The sequence below is a fragment of the Nansenia antarctica genome (assembly GCF_963989245.1).
Source record: "Nansenia antarctica genome assembly, chromosome: 5".
NCBI classification, from domain to species: domain Eukaryota; kingdom Metazoa; phylum Chordata; class Actinopteri; order Argentiniformes; family Microstomatidae; genus Nansenia; species Nansenia antarctica.
In genome coordinates this window covers 56491899-56515197 of record NC_137690.1, presented here as the reverse complement: position 1 = coordinate 56515197, position 23299 = coordinate 56491899, and the positions used below count along the sequence as shown (strand labels likewise).

General features: G+C 40.1%; 1 protein-coding gene across 1 annotated transcript in view; it reads left to right on the top strand.

Moving 5' to 3' along the window:
- The window catches only part of trappc9 (trafficking protein particle complex subunit 9), a 203413-nt gene that overhangs the window by 99648 nt on the left and 80466 nt on the right, over positions 1–23299 (top strand). Inside the window, exons 17-18 of the mRNA XM_080532446.1 lie at positions 5859–6001; positions 19415–19525. Coding sequence (XP_080388572.1) covers positions 5859–6001; positions 19415–19525 — 254 coding nt within the window. The remainder of the gene's footprint in view (positions 1–5858; positions 6002–19414; positions 19526–23299) is intronic.

The following is a 23299-nucleotide window of genomic DNA, read 5'->3' as shown; positions in this document are numbered from 1 at the left end:
CTTTTCCACATTCATTCTTTCATTCTTTCCCCGATTATCAGATCTGTATGCAAATATGGGGGCGTGTTTCGCATTTTCATTGGTTGATGCCCCACGCATTTTCATTGGTTGATGCCCCACGCATTTTCATTGGTTGATACCGCGCGTGACGTGGTAAAAGCGACAAAGTCAAGATCGTCCTTGGGCCAAACCATTTTTCATTACCATCTGGGTGGGCAAATTCTAGATGTGATTTTTTTTATTCCTTTACATCCCTAGATAATGTTTTGATATGATATACCTTTTGGTTTGGCAGCTTATTAGTGGTTATCACCTCTTAAAGGTATGGACTGCTTTTCTTCAAAAAAAGAGTTTTGCCAGAAAAAGTCCCCTGCCATATCTTGCTCCCCTTCGTATGATTCGCTCGTAGGTCGGGCTGTGGTTGTGATAGAGACGTGAGACCGGAGGGTTTTTTACGCACCTGAGTCTCCTGAACAGTAGATATCGACCCCTAGTCGATCAGACCTTCTTAGGCTGAGCTATGGTCACGTTTCCGCACCTACCCCTCTGTAATATTGTTTCTTTTTTCTTGTATTGTTTCTTTTTTGTAATGTATTTGCCTTACCTTGATTCCTAGATAAATGGTTCAAAAGGAAAACATTAAGTTAACAAATGTAAAACTGCACTGTTTGAATTGTAAATTATTTGTAGAAGACTAAACAGGTGTAGCATTTTTGCCCACCTAGTGCCTTAACTAGTGCGGGTCTCTGAAATAGAGGAATACATCTAGTTTGACATTAAATTACCAACCTTATTCTAAACTAAAATATTGTCAGGGTGCAGTAATTAGGGCAGATCTCATTACAACTTAGAGGCGCTACAAACAAGGATTCTTCTGTAAATGTAACGTAAATTAAGTTACATTAATATTACTACAATATAAAACCCTGTCTCAAGCCTGGGTACACAGCAGGCTACAGCGTGCTACAGATTAAAAACAAAAAAACTGCCTAAAACATAATCAGTTGAAACATTTAACTTTAACAAAAAAAAAAAAAAAAAAAAATGAACACAGTTCAACAGTCAAAGGCCTTTTTGAATAAGGGAGCCAATGTAGTGAGCGTAGAATGGGGGCTATGTGGGGGTTATGTGCTCGTATTTGCGGACTCTCATCAGGATCCTGGCAGCGCTGTTCTGGATGCATTGCAGCTTCTGTATGCTTTTGCCAGGAATCCTGATGAAGAGCGCATTGCAGTAGTCCAGTCTTGAGGAGATAAAGGCATGGACAAGTTTCTCTGCATCTGAGGGTTAGAGTGGGACGGAGTTTGGAAATATTTCTGAGATGATAGGAGGTTTTGCACAGGTGTTTTATATGGTCACTGAAGGTCAGGTGAGGGTCAAATCTAGGGAAAGCAACTTCCTTCTCTAGCACCTTGGACAGGAAGGCAAGGTTGGAGACTAGGTCAAACCCATGGATGGGTACATTTATTGTTTTCAGAATTTTTATGTTTAAATATACAAATTATACATTATCTACTTAAAATAGGCATTTTCCCAGACTTTTCCAGAATAGAAATCTAATCAGTAAAAACGAGTCCAAAACTAATCTAAGCAAGCCTTTAGAATATCGATAATAACACATACAATACATACAAATCATACTATACTCCTCTTACTGTAGGCTATTGCCAATGTTTTGAACGATATGTACTGTCTCTGCTTAGAAAACACATTGATCCACTGCTAGATGTTTTTCAATTTGCCTATAAACAGAACCGTAGCACAGAAGATGCTATTCTCTATATCACACATTCTGTATCCAAGCACCTTGAGAACAAAAAGGCCTATGCCCGAATTATGTTTGTTGATTTTAGTTCCGCCTTTAATACGGTACAACCCCACGTGCTCTTAGGAAAGCTCAAATACATGGGTGTCAATAGTACTTTAATCAAATGGATCCATTCCTTCATGTTAGAAAGAGAACAGCAAGTGAAAGTCAATGGAACACTGTCAGTGACTAAACACTGCAGTACAGGTGTCCCCCAAGGTTGCATTCTGTCCCCATATCTTTTCTCAGTATACACCAACGACTGTAAAAGTAACCACCCAAGCAACCATATTATAAAATATGCTGACGACACTGCAATTCTAAGTCTCCTTGCTAAAGATACAGACCCCTCGGTGCTCCATGATGAGATTAACATATTCATTAAATGGTGCGACAGCAACCATCTCATCTTAAATCTCACCAAATCTCAGGAGGTTGTGTTAGACCCAAGGCAGGTAACTGACCATGAGCCTGTGGTCGTCAAAGACCAAATAATCATCCAGGTGCCCTCTTATAAGTACTTAGGTATTCAATTAGACAACCATCTCTGCTGGAATACACACATAGACAGCTTATGTAACAAACTACAGCAGAGGCTTTATCACCTGAGGCGACTCAGACTTTATGGGGTGAGAAAGCAGATCATGAGATTTTTTTTTTTATATCAGTCCATTGTTGAAAGTGTAATCAGATATGGAATAATTGTGTGGTTTGGCAACTTAACTGTACAACAAAAAAACAGACTAGTCAGCATTCACAAAACAGCCATGAAAATTGTAGGTGAAAGAGACTATGTGATCCTAAATAAACTATATGAAAAAGCTGTCCTGGACAAGGCTAATAAGATCATCGCAGACCCCCAACATCCGCTCTCCACAGAATACGAAGTTCTCCCCCTAGGTAGAAGGTTTCGCGTGCCAAGATGTAATAATAAGCTCTTAAAACTATCATGTGTCCCATTCTCCATTAAACTAATCAATTCGCTCAAGCAGAAACGATGATTAGGACATGACCACCAGCACCTGCACTTTATCTTAGACACCACTTGAAGGGCCATGTGCAATATTCGAAAACACCACTTGAAGGGTTATGTGCAATATATATATATATATATATATATATATATATATATATATATATATATATATATATATATATATATATATACCAAATGATGCCATGTCCAGGTGGAAACTGCTGCCAATGTCACTCAATGTTTGCTGCTGTCCTGTTGTTTACTTTGCCTGCTGTATGTTGTATGTATCGTCTCTGTAGCACTTGAAGCGGGGACATTAAAGTATAATCAATCAATCAATCAATATGTTGCTCCCCTTCGCGTGAGTCGTGCGTAGCTCGGGCTGTGGTTGTGATAGAGACATGAGCCAGATGTACTGTATGCGCCTGGGTCTCCTGAGAGACCCTGAGTCGTTCAGAGCTTCCTACGCTGAGCTATGGTAACTCTCCCGCACCTACCGCATATTACCTCCGGAAAACCGCAAAAACTAGGCATTCACCGGTAGGGGGTAGGTGCGGGAAAGTTACCATAGCTCATCGTAGGAATCTCTGATCGACTCGGGGTTGGTCTCTACGTGTCTAGGAGACTCAGGCGCATAAAAAATATGAAAGGGCTCATGTCTCTATCACAACCACAGCACAGCTACGCGCGAATCATGCGAAAGGGAGCAAGATATGGCCACTAATAAGCTGCCAAACCAAAAGGTCTATCATATCAAAACATAATCTAGGGATGTATAGGAATAAAAAAATCACATCTAGAATTTGCCCACCCAGATGGTAATGAAATGTTCAGGTACTCTTGGCTGAGGGCTTTACCACGTCACGCGCAGTATCAACCAATGAAAATGCGTAGAGTGCGCCCAAGATACGCCCCTATATTTGCATACACATCTGACAATGACAAAGACAAACTATTCTATGTGAATAGATAGGTGAATACAACATTGTCTTTCGCTTTATCAGATGTGTATGCAAATATAGGGGTGTATCTTGCATGTTGTCCACGCCCCTGCGCATTTTCATTGGTTGATACTGCGCGTGACGTGATGAAGCGCTCAGCCAAGAGCAGACACTACTTAATTTCCAATCATAGCATGTTTAAAAAAAAAAAAAGGGTTAGGGCATATGAATCATAGTGGAGGTATGATATATCGCATATATATGGCATATACTGTATATATATATATATATTCTTTGGTGGAAAGGCATTTTTTAAAGCCATTTTTAGTCACCACAAGTCTGTTCAAACCCAGGCAGCAAGACCAGCAGGAAAACACAACTAGATCTTCTATTATTCTAACTGGATAGTACTTCGTTTCCAGTCATAGTCAGCTAGATTACTTACTTAGCTAGCTTACTTTTACTTATCAAATGTACATTTTGTGATATAAACGCAGTGGAGACACTCTCAGCTGTCTTGCATCGCGCATAGCCCAGAGCGTATGTCTAATTGAGTCAACTGGTATTGTGGTTATCACCAAGTTCTCCCATACAGTGCTGATGGACTAGTATAGACCATTGCCGACATGTGTGAAAGGGGACAACACAGGAATAGCTTGGGATGTCGACATAGTTTGGGATTCCATGGAAATTCTAGGGAGAAAGAGGCTGTGTGAGAACGGGACTATAGACTCTCTACCCGTCTGTGGTAATAACAGCGTCGCTGCTTTCATACGTGGTATCAACCAATGAAAATGCGTAGGGGCGTGGACAACATGCAAGATACGCCCCCAGATATTTGCATACAGATCTGATAAAGTGAAAAAGAAAGAATAAATGTGGAAAAGAAAGAATGAATGTGGAAAAGAAAGAATGAAAGAATGAATGTGGAAAAGAAAGAATGCATGTGGAAAAGAATGTGGAAAACAAAGAATGAAAGTGGAAAACAAAGAATGTAAAAGAATAAATAAATATAGAAATGTATTTCGTTATACTGTGTGTATTCATTCATTTATTTGTTCATACATTAATTTATGTATCTATATATTTATTGTTAATTTTGACAGACTTGGTCCTCCATAGACTTATGCACATGAGTTATTTCTGTGTTTTTTATTTAATACATTTTAAATTTAGTCTATAACACAACAAAATGTGTAAAAAGTGAAGGGGTGTGTTGACTTTCTATAGCCACTGTATCTAGCCTTGTTTGTCCTAAAATGCCTCAAATGTTTGCTGTTTTTCTTCTGTACCTGAGCAAAAAATAAAAAAACCTGTTTCGATTCACTATGATGAGGTGAAAGCTACGGTGAGGCTTGCACAAAATAACAATTTGCACTTTCGGGGCAGGTGATAATCACACCATCAATGCTATTATCTTAAAAACAGACATTTATGAAAAGTCAGGGAAGGTATATTGGTTTCACAATGGCAGAGTAATTGTATTATAAAGTGTCCCATTGCGTGCCCCAAGTATCCTCTCCCCAGGAGTTTTGTAGTCATTAGGATGAAATTGGTTCTGAATGACTCTGCCAGACATCCAGACCAGAATCATTCCACTTAGTCCCCCCCGCCCCCCCCCTCCCCCCCCTCCCACCCCCAAAAAAGCAAAAAAATCGAAAATGATAAAGAATTGGCAAATTTGTTCTGGACGAAGCTGCAAGTGCCTCCATCAGCAGTATGTGTGGGGATGATGTACACTGTGGACACTGTGGAGGTACAAAAGCAGCACCTCAGTCGCTCCCTCACCCCCTTTAGTCTATTGCCTGAGTCAGCGAGTACTCCTTCCCATTAACTGTCACTTTTAATTTCCTCTCCCCGTCCCTCGCCTGCTTGGCCACTCTCCCCCAAACCACCCCCTTACTGTGGAGCTGTGCAGCGTTTCCACCTCCCCTCCCCCTTCTGCCAGGGGGGGGACGCAGTGGTGTTTACCTTTAACCTCAATCACACAGGTTCACTGTTCCATGCACCGACTCCTCTAGAAACTGGCGACTGATCAGAAAGTTTGAGAATGTTGGCTTATACAACAATGGAATCTGTATCTCAGAATAAGCTTATCTTAATTGAGATTCTCTCTCTCTATCTCTCTCCTCAGACGTTGGAAGCAGTGATGAACCTCAAGTACTCTGGAGGTGCGGGCAAGGTGGAAGGCTACTATCGGGACCTTTCTCTTGGTGTGCACGTGGATGTGGAACCCTCCGTGTTCTTCACCCGTGTCAGCACCCTCCCTGCAACCAGGTACAGTGAGAGAGGCTCAACATTAACATTACTACACACACACACACACACGCACACTCCCCTCTCAACACCTGTATCCTAATACCTGCAACAGTTGAACCATTATTACCATTCTTATTTGTCTCCTCTCGATGTATATCTACTGTAGATAGTGATGATAGTATTGTGATAGATACTGTGTCAACCTACATAGTGTCTCCTCTAGACTTAAGTTCAATCTTTCCTGCTACTGTATCTATCAATCCTATATTTAGGTCATTCTATCAGACTCTCAGTATCTGCCTCAGTCTTATTAGTGATATCTTCATATTCCACTCCATTTCATTTCATGTTAGGTGTAATGATGCCAGTGGGAAGTGTTTGTTGTCTTTTCATCTTGATTTGATAAACATATCCACGCTAACCCCAGCAGACCAGGCTTTCGCTTTCTCTCTCTCTCTCTCTCTCTCTCTCTCTCTCTCTCTCTCTCTCTCTCTCTCTTTCTCTCTCTGTCTCTCTCTCTCTCTCTCTGTCTCTATCTTTCTTTCTCTGTGACATTATTGCCGCCCTAACGATGGGAATCTGAGAGATGGCATTCCTACTGAATGAATATTATACTCTCTCTACCCGTCTTGTCAGCTTCACTGACTCTGTGGAAAAACCCAGTGCGAGGGAGACAGATCGTACCCCAGTAATCGCCACTTGAAGTGAATCATTAGCTGTAATAATATCTGCAGTTTAACTCATCCATCTTCTCCCTCTGGTGATAGATCTGCCTTCCTGCTGTACTGTCACTATCTTGTCACCCCACCCTTTCCACCTCTCCCCCCCTCCCCCACCGAGTGTCATTCCTCCCTCATCACACATAGGCTCCAGATTTGTAGATTGCTTTAGACAATGTGTGTTTCGTAGGCACTGCAGGTCCCGAGGAAGATGTTGATATTTTCACAGCACCTCCCGTTAACAAACTCTTCCCCAAGCACTTCCCAGGGTTTTTGTGAGAGAAAAGTTAATTGTTAATTAATTGAGTGGGACTCTCAGGGGAGAGAAAATATGGAAGCCCGCAACTGTGGTATTCTCCCATGGCGACAATACAGAAAACTTTTTGTGTGTCTATTAAATCACCATGGGAGCGTTTACCAGCGTTGCATACTGTGGGGAAATAAGCATTCAACATATCAACAAGTTTTAAATTCAACACAGTAAGAAAAAGCAATAAACCAGCTTATGCCACTAATGAGTTCTCTAGGTACAGCACAGGTACCATCAGCTGGGTTAGTGCATGTTGGTGGGTAAGTACAGTGGGGGAAATAAGTATTGAACACATCAACATTTATGTCCAGTAAATGTATTTCCAATTAGCCTATTCAAGTGAAATTTGCACCAGACTTTTCCAGACAAAGAATCTAAATACTAAAGTCCATATGTAAATAACGTTATGCGTAATAAAGGAGTGGAATGAAACAGGAAAAAAGTATACACACACTAACTGAAATTAATTCAATACTTATTGGAGAAGCCTTTGTTTGTCATGACAGCTTCAAGGCGCTATCTGAAGTAGATAATCGCCCGCAGTACTCAGGTGTGATTTTGACCCATTCCTCTACACAGATTGTCTTTAAATCTTGAGGGTCCCTCTTGTGAATCTGGATATTCAGATGCTTCCACAAATGTTCAATTGGGTTTAAGTCAGGTGATTGACTGGGCCATTCCAACAAGTTGATTTTCTTTCTCTGAAACCAGTTGCGAGTTTCCTTTGCTGTATGCTTTGGATCGTTGTCCTGCTGGAAGGTCCACCCATGTCTCATCCTCAGCATCCTGGTGGATGGCAGCAGGTTCATCTCAAGAATCTCTCTGTACATGGCTCCTTTCATTGTTCCTTCAATGATATGAAGTCTGCCAGTACCACGGAAGGAGAAACAGCCCCACACCATGATACTTCCACCTCCAAACTTCACTGTTTGTATAGTGATATTCGGGTGATGTGCAGTGCCATTTCTCCTCCAAACATGGTGTGTTGTGTGACAGCCAAAAAGTTCAATTTTGTTCTCATCTGAGTACATGCTCCCAGTAGTTCGACATGTCATTTTTTCAGGAGTGGAGTCTTGCGGGCTGAGCGTGCACAGAGGCCATGGCGGTGGAGTGCATTGCCTACTGTCCTTTCTGTCACAGTTGTACCTGCTGCCTCCAAGTCTTTCTGGAGCTCTTTCCTAGTGGTCCTTGGCTCTTTGGCTACTCTTCTAAGTATCCTTCTGACTCCCTGATCAGAAATCTTGCGAGGAGCTCCTGTGCATGGCCGGTTGATGGTGGAGTGATGTTGCTTCCACTTACGGATAATTCCCCCAATGGTGCTTACTGGAAGATTCAGAAGTTGTGAAATACAAATACATCTGTAGCCAATTCCATTTTCATGTTTTGCAACAATCTGGTTGCAAACGTTTTGAGACAGCTCTTTGCTTTTACCCATCATTTGATGTTTGTTGTGTGTCACCTTGGTAACAAAAAAAACCTTTTATAGCCCATCAATATATTCTAACCCAGCTGACATTAATTAGCACAGATTGGAGGTTTGAGTTAATACCAAATTCTGGTGCACATTTCACTTGAATAGGCTCATTGGAAATACATTTACTGGACAAAATGTTGATGTGTTCAATACTTGTTTCCCCACTGTACTTCCTCTCTTTGAAAAAGGAATTCCCACCTCTGAATCCAAGTAAACAAATAATTTGTCACCAAGCTTTCCTGTAAGAAACATCTCATGATGGCTAGAGGCAAAGAGCTCTCCCAACACCTCCACAACAGGATTGTTGAGCAGCATAGTAATGGCACTGGTTACCAAAGGATTTCTCAGCTCCTAAATGTCCCTGTAAACACCATTGGGACCATTATCCGGGTACAATTGTCACAAAGAAAACAAAAGGCAATGATCACCCCGGAAGACTCCATTACTGAAGAAAATGCATATTGAAGCTCGTTTGCTACAGTACATTTGGAGAAGCCTGTAGATGACTAGAAGAATGTAGTCTGGTCAGACGAGACCAAAATCGGACCTTTCTGCAACAATACGATGCTCCATGTTTGGAGGAATGACTGCATATGATCTTAAAAATACCATACCTACAGTGAAGTTCAGAGATGGAAGCATCATGGTATGGGGCTGTTTCTTGTCACATGGTACTGGCGCAATCCAAATTATCGAAGGGAAGATGAATGGAGCCATGTACCGGGAAATTATTGAGCAGAATCTGTTCCACCAGGATGATGAGGAAGAGACGCGGGTGTATCTTCCAGCAGTGTTCAATACTTCTTTCCTGTGTCACTCCCCTTTATTGCATGTAATGTTTTTTATGGATCGCAGTGTTATAATTTCTTTAGCTGAGTTAATACCAATATCTGGTCTAAACAGCTGCAATGGAAATATGTTAAGAATTTGTTGAATACTTATTTCCCCCACTGTATGTTTTTTTGTCTTGCACCAGATGAATGTGCATACTTACTACTATTTTTTTTCTACTCTCAGAGGAGACCCATAATTCAGTGCAGGGGGAGAGATGAGTATCTGCCTGGTGACCGATGGGGTCAGGGCTTCTTCACTGACCTCAGTTGACATGTTGAGTCTCAGTAGGAATTCATCCAGGGTGTCTTGTGTCTCAAAATCTTAGAAGGGGCCTATTTAAACCTGTATGCATCTACAGCAGTGTATGTTTTTTGTTAATGCATTTATCATCCAGAATGAGACAGATATGAACTGTTTTTGTCTGTGATACCATTCCTTCTTCTAGAATAGTGATATTGAATGCTCCTCACCTTTCAGCAGTCTTGAATGAGAGTTTAAAGAGTCCTTTGAAAAGGCAGTGGTGAATGAAAACCTGCCTTTCCACCAACAGAAGATGAGCTTTCTATTGCCTGTGGCTGTCTTAAAAGGACCTGAGAAAGAGAGAGACGGAAAAAGAGGTGGTTCTCCCTCTCCCTCTCCAGCCCTTTCCCTATCTCTCTCTCTAGCCCAGTGAGCGATTAAGCGGCCCAGTGCAGCCCACTTCATTCCAGCCATTTTTCTCCTTTGGGTGGGGGAGTGGGGGGAAGGCAAGCGTACAGCCCTGTTCTATTTAAGGCAGGTCATTCAGCACAAAACGGTCTTTCACAGAAAACCCCCTTTAAACGAGTGTAGAATGGTCCGAGCGTAGGGCACAGGGGCCTCTGTAATGCTATAATATCTCTCCAGTGGATAGCACTCAGAAGCTTAGATCCTCTCTACGTCTTTCTTCGCTCTCTCTTTCCATCTTTTTTCATTCTCTCCCCCCCCATCTCTCATCCCTTGCTCTCTTGCTCCTCCATTGTTTGCTTAGTGCACTTGGAATTCCATTGAAGCATCACATCATGGCTCTCTGGGGGAGTTATCTTTTTCAAATGAGTTCTGACCTATCACAGATCCTCAAAGTAAAGACCTGGGCCTGTATGCATAAAACATGTGAGGGCAGGAAATTGGACCCAACTTGTTTTAATGGGCAATAAGAAGTACCTTTAAGGGTAATAGGTTTATTCACTCTTTTTTCTTCTTCTATTTTCTATATTCTATCCATCATAAGACCCCCTTAACCTCAGATGTGAGGGCAGTCTCAGTTCTGTCAAGGCCTTCTGCCTAACCATCCGTCACTCTCATATGACCCTCTCTGGGGGTTTCGTCCCTTCTATAAGGTGCTAGATCTCTTAGGAAGGTGAAGGGGGGCCAGAGGATGTGTGAAATATCCAGTGATCCATATCTGGTGGGAACCTTTTAAAACACCATAGATTTTTCTATCTATCTTCTATCTTTATCTTATATTCTTATAGGACTGCGGTAGGAATTATTTAGATTTTTTTTGTTTCTGCTTTTTTTTTTTTTTGTGTGGACGTTGAATTGTAAATATTGGTTTGTGTCCTTTTCTAACAATGATATGAAAATGAATACTGACAAAAGCATGCAACTGCTGGAGCAGTTAATATGAATTGTGATGTTCTGTCTTAATTCTTTTTTACATGTCGGTAGCTCAATCTTTTTCAATATGCTGATGTTAAAGGAGTGTTTACTCTTCCCTATTGCCTCACAGACGTCTAAAAATAGCAACACATTGGCAGAACTCTAAATCCAACTGAAGCCTCATTAAGGCCATTTCATGTCATGCGAGCAGGGGTGATATGTCGCGTATTATGCCAAAAGAGCGCAGAGTCAGCACTTATTGATTGGAAATCCACAGGATTGACACCAATGTACTGTGTACAATTGATCTACTTTGCCTCTCACCTTCTGTCCTGATAGCAGCCATTTCTACCACCCACACCTCAACGAGGCTATGACTCCTCATAGTGCCACCTCTCCTGCGTGTGTCTCTCTGGCACCAGTCAACCTACCTGAGTGTGTTGTTGCTGTGGTTGGATCATACAATTTTGATTTAAAGTGTAGTAGTAGTAGTAGTAGTAGTAGTAGTAGTAGTAGTAGTAGTAGTAGTAGTAGTAGTAGTAGTAGTAGTAGTAGTAGTAGTAGTAGTAGTAGTAGTAGTAGTAGTAGTAGTAGTAGTAGTAGTAGTAGTAGTAGTAGTAGTAGTAGTAGTAGTAGTAGTAGTAGTAGTAGTAGTAGTAGTAGTAGTAGTAGTAGTAGTAGTAGTAGTAGTAGTAGTAGTAGTAGTAGTAGTAGTAGTAGTAGTAGTAGTAGTAGTAGTAGTAGTAGTAGTAGTAGTAGTAGTAGTAGTAGTAGTAGTAGTAGTAGTAGTAGTAGTAGTAGTAGTAGTAGTAGTAGTAGTAGTAGTAGTAGTAGTAGTAGTAGTAGTAGTAGTAGTAGTAGTAGTAGTAGTAGTAGTAGTAGTAGTAGTAGTAGTAGTAGTAGTAGTAGTAGTAGTAGTAGTAGTAGTAGTAGTAGTAGTAGTAGTAGTAGTAGTAGTAGTAGTAGTAGTAGTAGTAGTAGTAGTAGTAGTAGTAGTAGTAGTAGTAGTAGTAGTAGTAGTAGTAGTAGTAGTAGTAGTAGTAGTAGTAGTAGTAGTAGTAGTAGTAGTAGTAGTAGTAGTAGTAGTAGTAGTAGTAGTAGTAGTAGTAGTAGTAGTAGTAGTAGTAGTAGTAGTAGTAGTAGTAGTAGTAGTAGTAGTAGTAGTAGTAGTAGTAGTAGTAGTAGTAGTAGTAGTAGTAGTAGTAGTAGTAGTAGTAGTAGTAGTAGTAGTAGTAGTAGTAGTAGTAGTAGTAGTAGTAGTAGTAGTAGTAGTAGTAGTAGTAGTAGTAGTAGTAGTAGTAGTAGTAGTAGTAGTAGTAGTAGTAGTAGTAGTAGTAGTAGTAGTAGTAGTAGTAGTAGTAGTAGTAGTAGTAGTAGTAGTAGTCTAAACAAAGTAGACTGCAGAAGTGATTTCCTCAACAGGTCGGGATCTGCAGAGACTACTCTTGACGATTTGCATGTGCATCTTTTTAAAACATCATTTGCTGTCTATTTGGTTGGGTGAATTATTGCTCTCCAACAGTGGGTGGGTGGGGGGGGGGTCCTCCAATCAATAACGACGAATGGCTGATCTCACAGCTCATTCGTCAGTGTGACAGAGCTCTCCCCAGAAATAGAAGGCGGCATTCATTATCTTGCTGCTGTGTTTTCCTGCGCCCTGCCAGTTTCACCCCCATAATCGTGATTGGTAAAGGTCTTTCTCCTTTTAAGTGCATTCTTGGCTTTTATTATCTCCCTGTTATGATTAATTCATATGTATTAGGGATGGGGGATAATCCCTAACACACACATGCACTACTGTAGCTACCGTACCCACGCGCACACACACACACACACACACACACACACACACACACACACACACACGCATTGATTCTTGAAAAATGTGACCTATAAATGCCTCATGAGCTTAGTTCCACCATTAGAACTCTAAATATAAGCTTGTTTTACTCCATTGTTTGTAAACAGATGCTGTATTAATGTTGCTCCAAAACATGGTCAAAACGTTCATTTTGATCATGGTCATTCCTTGCATCTCCCAGCTAGCAATTTTTGGTTCTAAAAATGTTCAAAGAATGTTACCTAGAACGTTCTCGTAATGTTTTCAGCGGGAAGTTTTCTTTAAGTTCCCAGAATGTTCTAGGATAACGTTCTCTAAAAACATTTTTAAAATGTTGTGTGATAACCTTCTTAAAATGTTAAGTGACAACATTGCTAGAACATTATGCCCTAATGTTCTTGAAAACGTTTTCAGCGGGAAGTTTTCTTCAAGTTCCCAGAATGTTCTAGGATAACGTTCTCTAAAAACATTTTGAAAATGTTGTGATAACCTTCTTAAAATGTTAAGTGACAACATTGCTAGAACATTATGCCCTCATGTTCTTGAAAACGTTTTCAGTGGGAAGTTCCCAGAATGTTCTAGGATAACGTTCTCTAAAAACATTTTTAAAATGTTGTGATAACCTTCTTAAAATGTTAACTGACAACATTGCTAGAACATTATGCCCTAATGTTTTTGAAAATGTTTTCAGTGGGAAGTTCCCAGAATGTTCTAGGATAACGTTCTCTAAAAACATTTTTAAAATGTTGTGATAACCTTCTTAAAATGTTAAGTGACAACATTGCTAGAACATTATGCCCTCATGTTCTTGAAAACGTTTTCAGTGGGAAGTTCCCAGAATGTTCTAGGATAACGTTCTCTAAAAACATTTTTAAAATGTTGTGATAACCTTCTTAAAATGTTAACTGACAACATTGCTAGAACATTATGCCCTAATGTTCTTGAAAATGTTTTCAGTGGGAAGTTCCCAGAATGTTCTAGGATAACGTTCTCTAAAAACATTTTTAAAATGTTGTGATAACCTTCTTAAAATGTTAAGTGACAACATTGCTAGAACATTATGCCCTAATGTTCTTGAAAACGTTTTCAGTGGGAAGTTCCCAGAATGTTCTAGGATAACGTTCTCTAAAAACATTTTTAAAATGTTGTGATAACCTTCTTAAAATGTTAAGTGACAACATTGCTAGAACATTATGCCCTAATGTTCTTGAAAACGTTTTCAGTGGGGAGTTCCCAGAATGTTCTAGGATAACGTTCTCTAAAAACATTTTTAAAATGTTGTAATGTTAAGTGACAACATTGCTAGAACATTATGCCCTAATGTTCTTGAAAACGTTTTCAGTGGGAAGTTCCCAGAATGTTCTAGGATAACGTTCTCTAAAAACATTTTTTAAATGTTGTGTGATAACCTTCTTAAAATGTTAAGTGACAACATTGCTAGAACATTATGCCCTAATGTTCTTGAAAACGTTTTCAGTGGGAAGTTCCCAGAATGTTTTAGGATAATGTTCGGTAATAACCTTCTTAAAATGTGAGTTGACAATATTGCTAGAACATTACACCTTATGTTCTCAAAACATTTTCAGCTTAAGTTTTTTGTTTGTTCCCAGAATGTTTTAGGATAACGTGTGTTACGTTTTGGAATAATGTTCTAAATGTAGAGTGGTGTTGGACCCATGTGCGGTGCGGTGCGACTCAGAGGAATTGAGGTCGAGACATGAATAAAATAAAGTTCTCTTTACTGAGATGAAAACACTGAATATCCATAGGACCGTGATACAGAACCACAGAAAAATAAAGGAGAGCAAGCAAGGCTCTGCGTAGCGAGTCGATAACTAATAACAAAAACAAAACACTTGCGAGTAGCGAAAACAAAAGATGAGCAAACAAGGCTCCGTTTACTAAAAGCAAACTTCACTTAAACACAAACAAATCAAAACACACATATAGTCAATAATACCTGGAAGTAGCGACAGGTAAGGTAAAGTCCTCCAGGACCGAAAAGACAGGGACAAGTATCATGCACAATATTCTTAAGGGAAAGACGAGGGTTCACAAGACGCTAACAATTACGAACAACTGACAAGGGAACAGGGAAATGGGACACACCTAAATACACATACAAACACTCACAGGTGACAATAATCACGTAATTAGTCCAGGGCTGGAGTGATGCTGCTCTTCAACCAGCAGAGGCATCGGGGAGGTGTCCTCGCTGACCCCCCTCGTAACAAACGTGCTCTAAAAACCATTCTAAAAACGTTTGCTTATAACCTTCTTAAAATGTTTACTGAAAACCCTGTTAAAACATTATGCCCAAACATTCTTAAAATGTTTTAGCTAAACGTATTAACACATGTAAAAGTTTGATAACATCAATATTCAAGTCTTTCAACATAATGTATCATTATTTATTAACATTAACAACAGAGGTGAGACAGGGAGAGGCAGCCACAGCTTCATTTGAGAACATATTATTATTATTTTTTAAAAGCAAAACATCATATACTGTACATACTGAAAACATGGAAGTCAGAATCTATCATCACTGCAACAGTACATATCTCTGACAGTACATATCCTCATGACAGACAGGCATTCCCAAAGTGTTGATTGCTTGATTTAGTCCTCGAACAGTGTGGGGCTTCTGCTCCCCTCAAGTCCTGCTGCTGCACCTGGACACATTCTTAAACATCATCCCTGGACACATCCTTACTCTGAACTCTGTCCTCAGTCACAGATGGTCCACCTGTATCACTGTCCTCAGTCATGGATGGTCCACCTGTATTATCCACCTGCATTATAACAAAAATAGTATTTAAAATCAGAATAGTTTCTGATTCATCAGAAGTCTTTTTGGTAGCCCTTTAAATTACAGGCCGTTAATTATGCAGTAATTACTGTAAATAACCAAGTAATATCCATGTAAAATAGACATGTAGAATGCTAGTAATTGTGCTAGCTAGATTGCTATAGCTTGCTAGCTAGCTCCCAAACCTGGCCCAAACTTTTGGGCTGGTAGATTTGCTTCACTCACCAGCCAAAAAACCAACAACAATGACGTTAATCTATTGAGTGGCTGGTCAAATCTGAACGTTCACCAATTTGTCGATTTGGACGGTGGATAAAAGTTAATTTTGCGCCCAGCTTCCTAGCAATTTCTGACAACACACACGCTCGACGTTATTCGCATTAACGGTTAGTTTGTGGTCAAGAAAGTAAACGTATCCATACAAAGTAACGTTAATCAATTAAAAACAGTTATTGTAACCTTACCGTTTAATCCACAGTGTCCCGTTCCCTTGTGCTGTCTTCAACTAAAACCGTCTACCTGTGCCCGACCACTGAACATCTCAGTCAGGCGTGAAATCTAATCAGAGTCGTTTGATTGGTCTGCCACGTCCTCAGCCTCCTCGGTTATTGGTGCAAGTCTGAAACTTGAATTTTTAATAACATCCCAAAAACATTTTAAGAATGTTTGGGCATAATGTTTTAACAGGGTTTTCAGTAAACATTTTAAGAAGGTTATAAGCAAACGTTTTTAGAATGTTTTTTAGAGCACGTTATCCTAAAACATTATGGGAACAAACAAAAAACTTAGGCTGAAAATGTTTTGAGAACATAAGGTGTAATGTTCTAGCAATATTGTCAACTCACATTTTAAGAAGGTTATTACCAAACATTTGTAGAATGTTTTTTGAGAACATTATCCTAAAACATTCTGGGAACTTAAAGAAAACTTCCCGCTGAAAACATTTTCAAGAACATTAGGGCATAATGTTCTAGCAATGTTGTCACTTAACATTTTAAGAAGGTTATCACACAACATTTTAAAAATGTTTTTAGAGAACATTATCCTAGAACATTCTGGGAACTTAAAGAAAACTTCCCGCTGAAAACATTACGAGAACATTCTAGGTAACATTCTTTGAACATTTTTAGAACAAAAAATTGCTAGCTGGGAATGTTCTTCCTTTGTTATCGTGTAACATTGTGGGAACATTTTATAAAAGAACATTCTATAATCTGTTACCTAAACAATGTCCCCAAAACATCCTTGGAATGTTGCAGGTAAAACGTTCTTCCTTTGTTTACATATCACATTACAGGAACATTCTAGAAAAAACGTTTTGTGATCTGAGGCATCAATAACATCCTGAAAACATTATCCGAATGTTGCTTTGAAAATGTCCATTCTTTGTTATCATGTAACATTGTGGGAACATTTTATAAAAGAACATTCTATAATCTGTTACCTAAACAATGTCCCCAAAACATCCTCAGAATGTTGCACCTAAAACGTTCTTACTTTGTTAACATTTAACGTTATAGGAACATTATTTGAAATGGTAAACATCCTTAAAATGCTCTTTGAACATTAGATGAAAACGTTTTCTTTAAAACATTAGCAGAACTTGTAGGGAATGTTAGCCAATGTTGTGGGAACATTCCCTGCTAGCTGGGATTGTTTGTAAACAGATGCTGTATTAATGTTGCTCCAAAACATGGTCAAAACATTCATTTTGATCATGGTCATTCCTTGCATCTGCTGTTTGAATCCAAGATTTCCCCTTTAAGATGTACACAACATGGTTATTTTGATATTCTACTGATGAATAATTTAGGGATATATACAGTATATACCCTACAAGCTAATTATTAGCAGTCACTTATTAACATAGCCAGTTTTGTGTTAACTTTGCAACACCACGGGCAACTTTGAGGTCTGACTCACTCTGTACCATGAAATAAATGTAGGATTCAAAGACTAAAATGGAGACATATAGTATCAAACCTTATTGGCAGCGTTTAATTATTTATTCAGCTTAGATCTTAGATCTTTTTCCCTATTCAGTGGCTCAGCTGAATGTCTATAGAAATGGTACGGTAGGCTAGCCTATGTAAATACTCCTGCCACCCTAACCCATTCTCACAGTAATCGCATTGCATTAGTCTCCTTAACATAGCCTTTGGGCAGAAATATATATACCTATACTATACCTATATTCTGCCAATTGTCTCATCGATATCATTTGTGCAATTAAAAGCGCTCCGTTCAGTAGGCTATGGGCATTTCACAAACAATGAGTTGTATTAATTAGTGGTCTTGCTTCAGCAAGTCCAACTATTGTTCTTTGACATACTTATTAGTAGTGGTAATACAATTTGGTCAATGAACAGTATCTGCTGTCCACTTCATACTGGTCTTGGCTGCTGATCATATTGCATACTAATTATATTTTCCAGTTTACTAATCAGATTGGCAACGGACATTAACATGCATAGACCCCTATCTGTGACGTTGGGGCTATTTAGTGTCTGAGGAGTAGGCCTGCGTTTCCAAATCCCAGCTACTGTGGCTGTGTGCCTTGATTGATCACCGCAGCTAAACTGCCCGGCATATAAATCATCAGCCCCGCTCATCGCGTTAATCATGTCCTCCAACAAAGACAGAGCCAATTAAAGAAACATGGGTACCCCTGGAAAAAATATGCTTCTTTAATTGCCTCTACAGTTTATTAGGGACTTGGGTAAACTCAACTTAAGCCTCCATTAACCCTGAGATTTAGGAGGCAGTAGATGGGAGGACAAGGAAGGTTTGTGGTCTGGAAAGGAGGTTAGCAGATAAGAGTCCCTTCACTTTGCCTACATGGGTGATAGTTTGTCTTTTAGATCGATGTTGTTCTCAGTATCTCTCTTCGAAGTGAATTTCCCACATTTTCGCTAATGAGGAGCCAGCAGTTTTAGCCAGAGTATTACAGTTAGGGCATGGTAAGACCAGGTTGCAGTGAGTCTTATTCATTGCACCACAGCCAGAATTCTGAAAGAGCAAGGGCTTAAACTTGAAAGAACCACAAAGCTCTGTAGATTTTAAGATGCATTGTGGTTTGTGCTACCAAGAAGACACAAATATTATGACTATTCATTCTAAATGCCTTGATTTCAGCTGATTTGTATCCAAACCATCTTACATTGACGATATTCAAGAGTTGTATCTGTTATCATCTTAGATAGGTACTCCTTTTTATTTACTTCAAGTGGCAACTCTATGATTTCCGAGTTTCTATTTCTAAATAAGCTTGCCTGCCTTTGAGAAGACGGACTGACTTATATAGAGAAGAGGAGACTGGGGGGGGGGGGGGGGTGTGTGTGGAGAATTTACCTTGTGAAACAGGGCATCTTTTCTCTCCTCCTTTTCCTTGATCTAAGTCACAAATGGGCACTCAGAATCTGCATGTGAAAAGCAGCCCACTGTGCCTGATGAAAGGACCGCCACCTTTGATGTTGTGACAAGAACTGATGAGTGCTCCTCACTGTTTATCTTCTTCATCTCGTATGCCTTTTGTGTGTGTGTGTGTGTGTGTGTGTGTGTGTGTGTGTGTGTGTGTGTGTGTGCGCGTGTGTGTGTGTGTGTGTGTGTGTGTGTGTGTGTGTGTGTGTGTGTGTGTGTGTGTTTATAGCTAATATATTATGAAAAATGTATTTGTGATGCTGCAGAACAGTTTTAAGAACTACATTTTTAGAGACCCATTGACAGTAGCTTTAATGTTTGTCAATGTATTAGTCCATGTACTGTACGTTTGTGAATTAACAGGAGTTTTGGACCTGACCGGTTCTGGTTCTCTCTCCACAGTACCCGCCAGTGCCACCTTCTGCTGGACGTATTCAACTCCACGGAACATGAGCTCACTGTCAGCGCCGAGAACAACCAGGACCTAGTCCTGCATGCCAGCGAGTGTCAGAGGTGAGGCTCAACACCCTCAACTCACACCTTGACCATGGTCTCCATCTCCAATACAATACAGTACACAGGATGTGATGACTGTGTGTCAGGTTTCTCTTAAAATAAACCCCCAAATCACACAGATGAATACTCTGTTGGCTTTGAGGTGTATTTCCTACATTTCTAAGTTATATTCAAGCCCATATCCAAACAAGTCAATGAAGTATGGTTTTATATTGCAGATCATGTGTGCACCACAGTATGGCACTATGCCCAATGCAATAGTAACTTTAACAGTTCTGCTTGAATTGTGCCTTGCATGTTGCTAATGAGGTTGCCATATCCCTGATATGGATTTGTCTGGAGGTGTCAAATGTGTCTCGCCCCCTCTATCAACATTCATGTCATTTATATTTAAAATAATAATAAATAATAATAGTTTTTTTTCTTTATTATTACAACCTCATCAAGTTATAGGCAATACAACAGTTTGATTAATACATTTAGATTTTCAGCTATCCCTCTACCCCCATCCCTATCCCCCCACCCCTCTCTCCACCCCCTCCCCTCCACCACCAACCAACAGAATAATACAGACAGGTGTAGCTAGTACAGCATCAGCTGTAGACAGGTGTAGCTAGTACAGCATCCCTCCATTTAGCCAGAAGATCTTTTAAGTCAGAAATCAAATGCGTCCAGATTAAAATTATGTTTGGTTGTTACACTTTGGTACATAAAAAAATATTATTGACAAAGTTGTGTTTCCTTGCACCAGTGATCCGATCCTCATGGTATCAAGTCAAGAGTCCCCTCTACACTGGTGCTTGTGTGAAAAAGGAGAGGATGAGCCAGATTCCCCCTCTAGTTTATTTCTCGGGGAAATAGTTGCAGCAACATCACATATCAACACATTCATTGAGATTTGAGATTTGTATACAGTCAGCCATTTCTTGACACAGGATTATTCCTTCTTATTCCCTCTCCTTACCTCCCTCCTGCCCACTGTGTGTGTGTGTGTGTGTGTGTGTGTGTGTGTGTGTGTGTGTGTGTGCGTGTGTGTGTGCGTGTGTGCGTGTGTGTGTGTGCGTGCGTGCGTGCGTCTTGTCTCTCCCTGCCTCTTCCGTTATTCTCTGAACAGTAGCAAATTATGATTCCTGTCACTGCTATCTCTCTGGAGCCTCCTTTGCCATGAGTGGGGGTGCACTGTGGTGACTCATATGCCTCACTTCACAGGGGAGAAACGCAATGATATGGGAGGAACAGGGGGTGGTGTGGGGTGCTCTTTTCAGGCACAGCCAAACAAGCAAGAGGATTCACAGAACAACCAAAATAATCTTACTGTAAGACTATTGAAAATTGAAGCGTGTGTCAGCTCAAACACATTTTTTGCAATGTCCCCTTAAACCTTTATACTGTATATTTGTTATTTTCTTGTGTAGCCTTGTTTGCCTCCTTATACTAGTGTACACCACTGGTTCATATAGTGGTGACTGCAACTCCAGAGACGGAGGTTTATACATGACATCTTTTCAGGCAGTCTGAGTCTTCTGTATTTGTAGGCCCTGTCCTCTGTGGTAATAACATGTTTGGAATGCACCACATTGGCAAAGACGTCCGTTAAGGTTGTGCTGGAAGTTTTTTCTCGACTTGAAAAGAGTTTTTAATTAAAAATGTGCACACGAGCCAGCGCACAGTCAGGTCAGTGTTTCATTTTTAATCGCTGTTATTACAGCCGCATTGGAAACAAAGCTCACTGAACCCCGCCTGAGCTTCCATACAGGTAAACACTCTTTGCAAATGTGGGCCCGGTTTATATACTCCCTATGAATGAATATTATTATTTTTTTACACATTTTCTTATAGGGATATCATACCTTTAGTGTTTTTATAATTTTGTAGTGTTTACTTAATATTTGAAAAAATAAATACATTCGCTGTGGTTATGATACCATCCCATTCGCTTGTACTGTAGTCACTATGGGAATCTAGATTTGCATACAACAACACACACTGCATTGAAATGAAGGGAAAGTGTTTTTTTATGCCATCAATAAGTTTGAAGCATGCCTTAGTATGAAACTCAATTTCACAAAACATAGACCTTAGCTTTTGCAACAAAACTGGAGACTGAAGACCCATCTCTTCAGGTTACACCTTAACTGCTCCTCTTGAGACATCTACTACTCCCCAGCACTGTGCCTCCTGAGACACCTGCTTCCCCCATACTGTGTCTCCTAAGAGTTCTACTCCCCCCCCCCCCGTACTATCTCCTGTGTTTAAAATGATATATATATATATATGTCTTTCTTCTTCTATCACGACGACTACCAATGGCCCCCGGCCTGAGCTAGATTACTCTTCCTGCTACGACTGGTGAATTGATGATTCACTTGCTTAGTCAAATGTATCGATTGTAAGTCGCTTTGGAATAAGGCGTCTGCTAAATGGCATAAATGTAAATGTAAAACTCATTGTTGAGATCCTGCCTTTCCTTTTGAGTATTGATATGACCTAATATGACATGAATCTGTAGATTTGACCACATAATTGATGATCACCAGATTACCTTACCACCAGAGTTCTCAGGGTATTGATTATTATGATTAGGCTCTTCTCAGAGTCCATGCTGATGCTGAACAGGGAGAATTTTGCACTGATCCTCATCTGAGTCTTGGTGTGTTGCTTATCATTCAGTTGACACACACAGATCATTGGGACAGGGGGAAGGGTGTGCATGCGGAGAGGAGAGAGGCCATGCGGTGAGACCCCGTCTGCTGAAACATATTGTGCCTGTCTCTCCGTGTCTGTCTCCTCCAATTCAGATGGCACTGTCACTTCCTATTCTTCTTGTAGTTTATGATAAATGAGGTGTCAGGTGTTTAGATGTATTTTTTGAGGCTTCACCAAGGACGTCTGAAGCAAGGGCTCAATCCTAAGTGCATATGAATGGCCCCGTCAATCATCTTGACTCGCTCCCCATGACAGTAAAACATCCTGAAAATACAAAAAAATGTAATTGATTCCATGGAGCTTAGGTACAGAGCTAGATAATACATACTGTATACAGAGAGAGCACAGCTCCACGTTACTTCCTCATGCACAGTAAAATACATATTACAGTCTCTTGTAATTAGGTGTGTAACTGCTCATGTGGCCACATATCTTAATGGGTGTCATCTACAATCAAGTACACCCTGATTGGTCTTTTGTGTGTGTGTGTGTGTGTGTGTGTGTGTGTGTGTGTGTGTGTGTGTGTGTGTGTGTGTGTGTGTGTGTGTGTGTGTGTGTGTGTGTGAGAAAGTGAGTCAATGAGTGTGATAGGAAAATTAGAGAAGAGGCCTGACTGCTTTCATCTTCTTATATCTTTTCAAAGAGATGTCTTGTACAAGGTCTTTACCCCCTGGTTCTAGTTCATTACTGGTGAAAGAAAAAAGTGTAGCAGATCTGAATTAGAATGGCCCCTCTGATGTCAGGAAGCCCTGGAAAGGACCTTTGTCAGACTCTTCAATGATACTAGCTTTTTTTCGTCTTTTTTTTTAGGTTCACACTGTGGAGAACAGAGAGTGAGAATGCATGTGTTTTTACATTTAAAGTGGTAAATTTAGATTCATCTTTATTCGTCATTACAGAGTACAAGTACTAGACAACGAAATGCATTTTAGCACAAAGTACAAATAGTGATATTTGATACATGATATAAAAAGTTGTCTAGACCAATTAAAAATTCTGTGGGCAGCTATCATACTTTTGTCTTATTGTTGACGGCATGTCAAGAAGATCAGAAGGGGTCCTCCA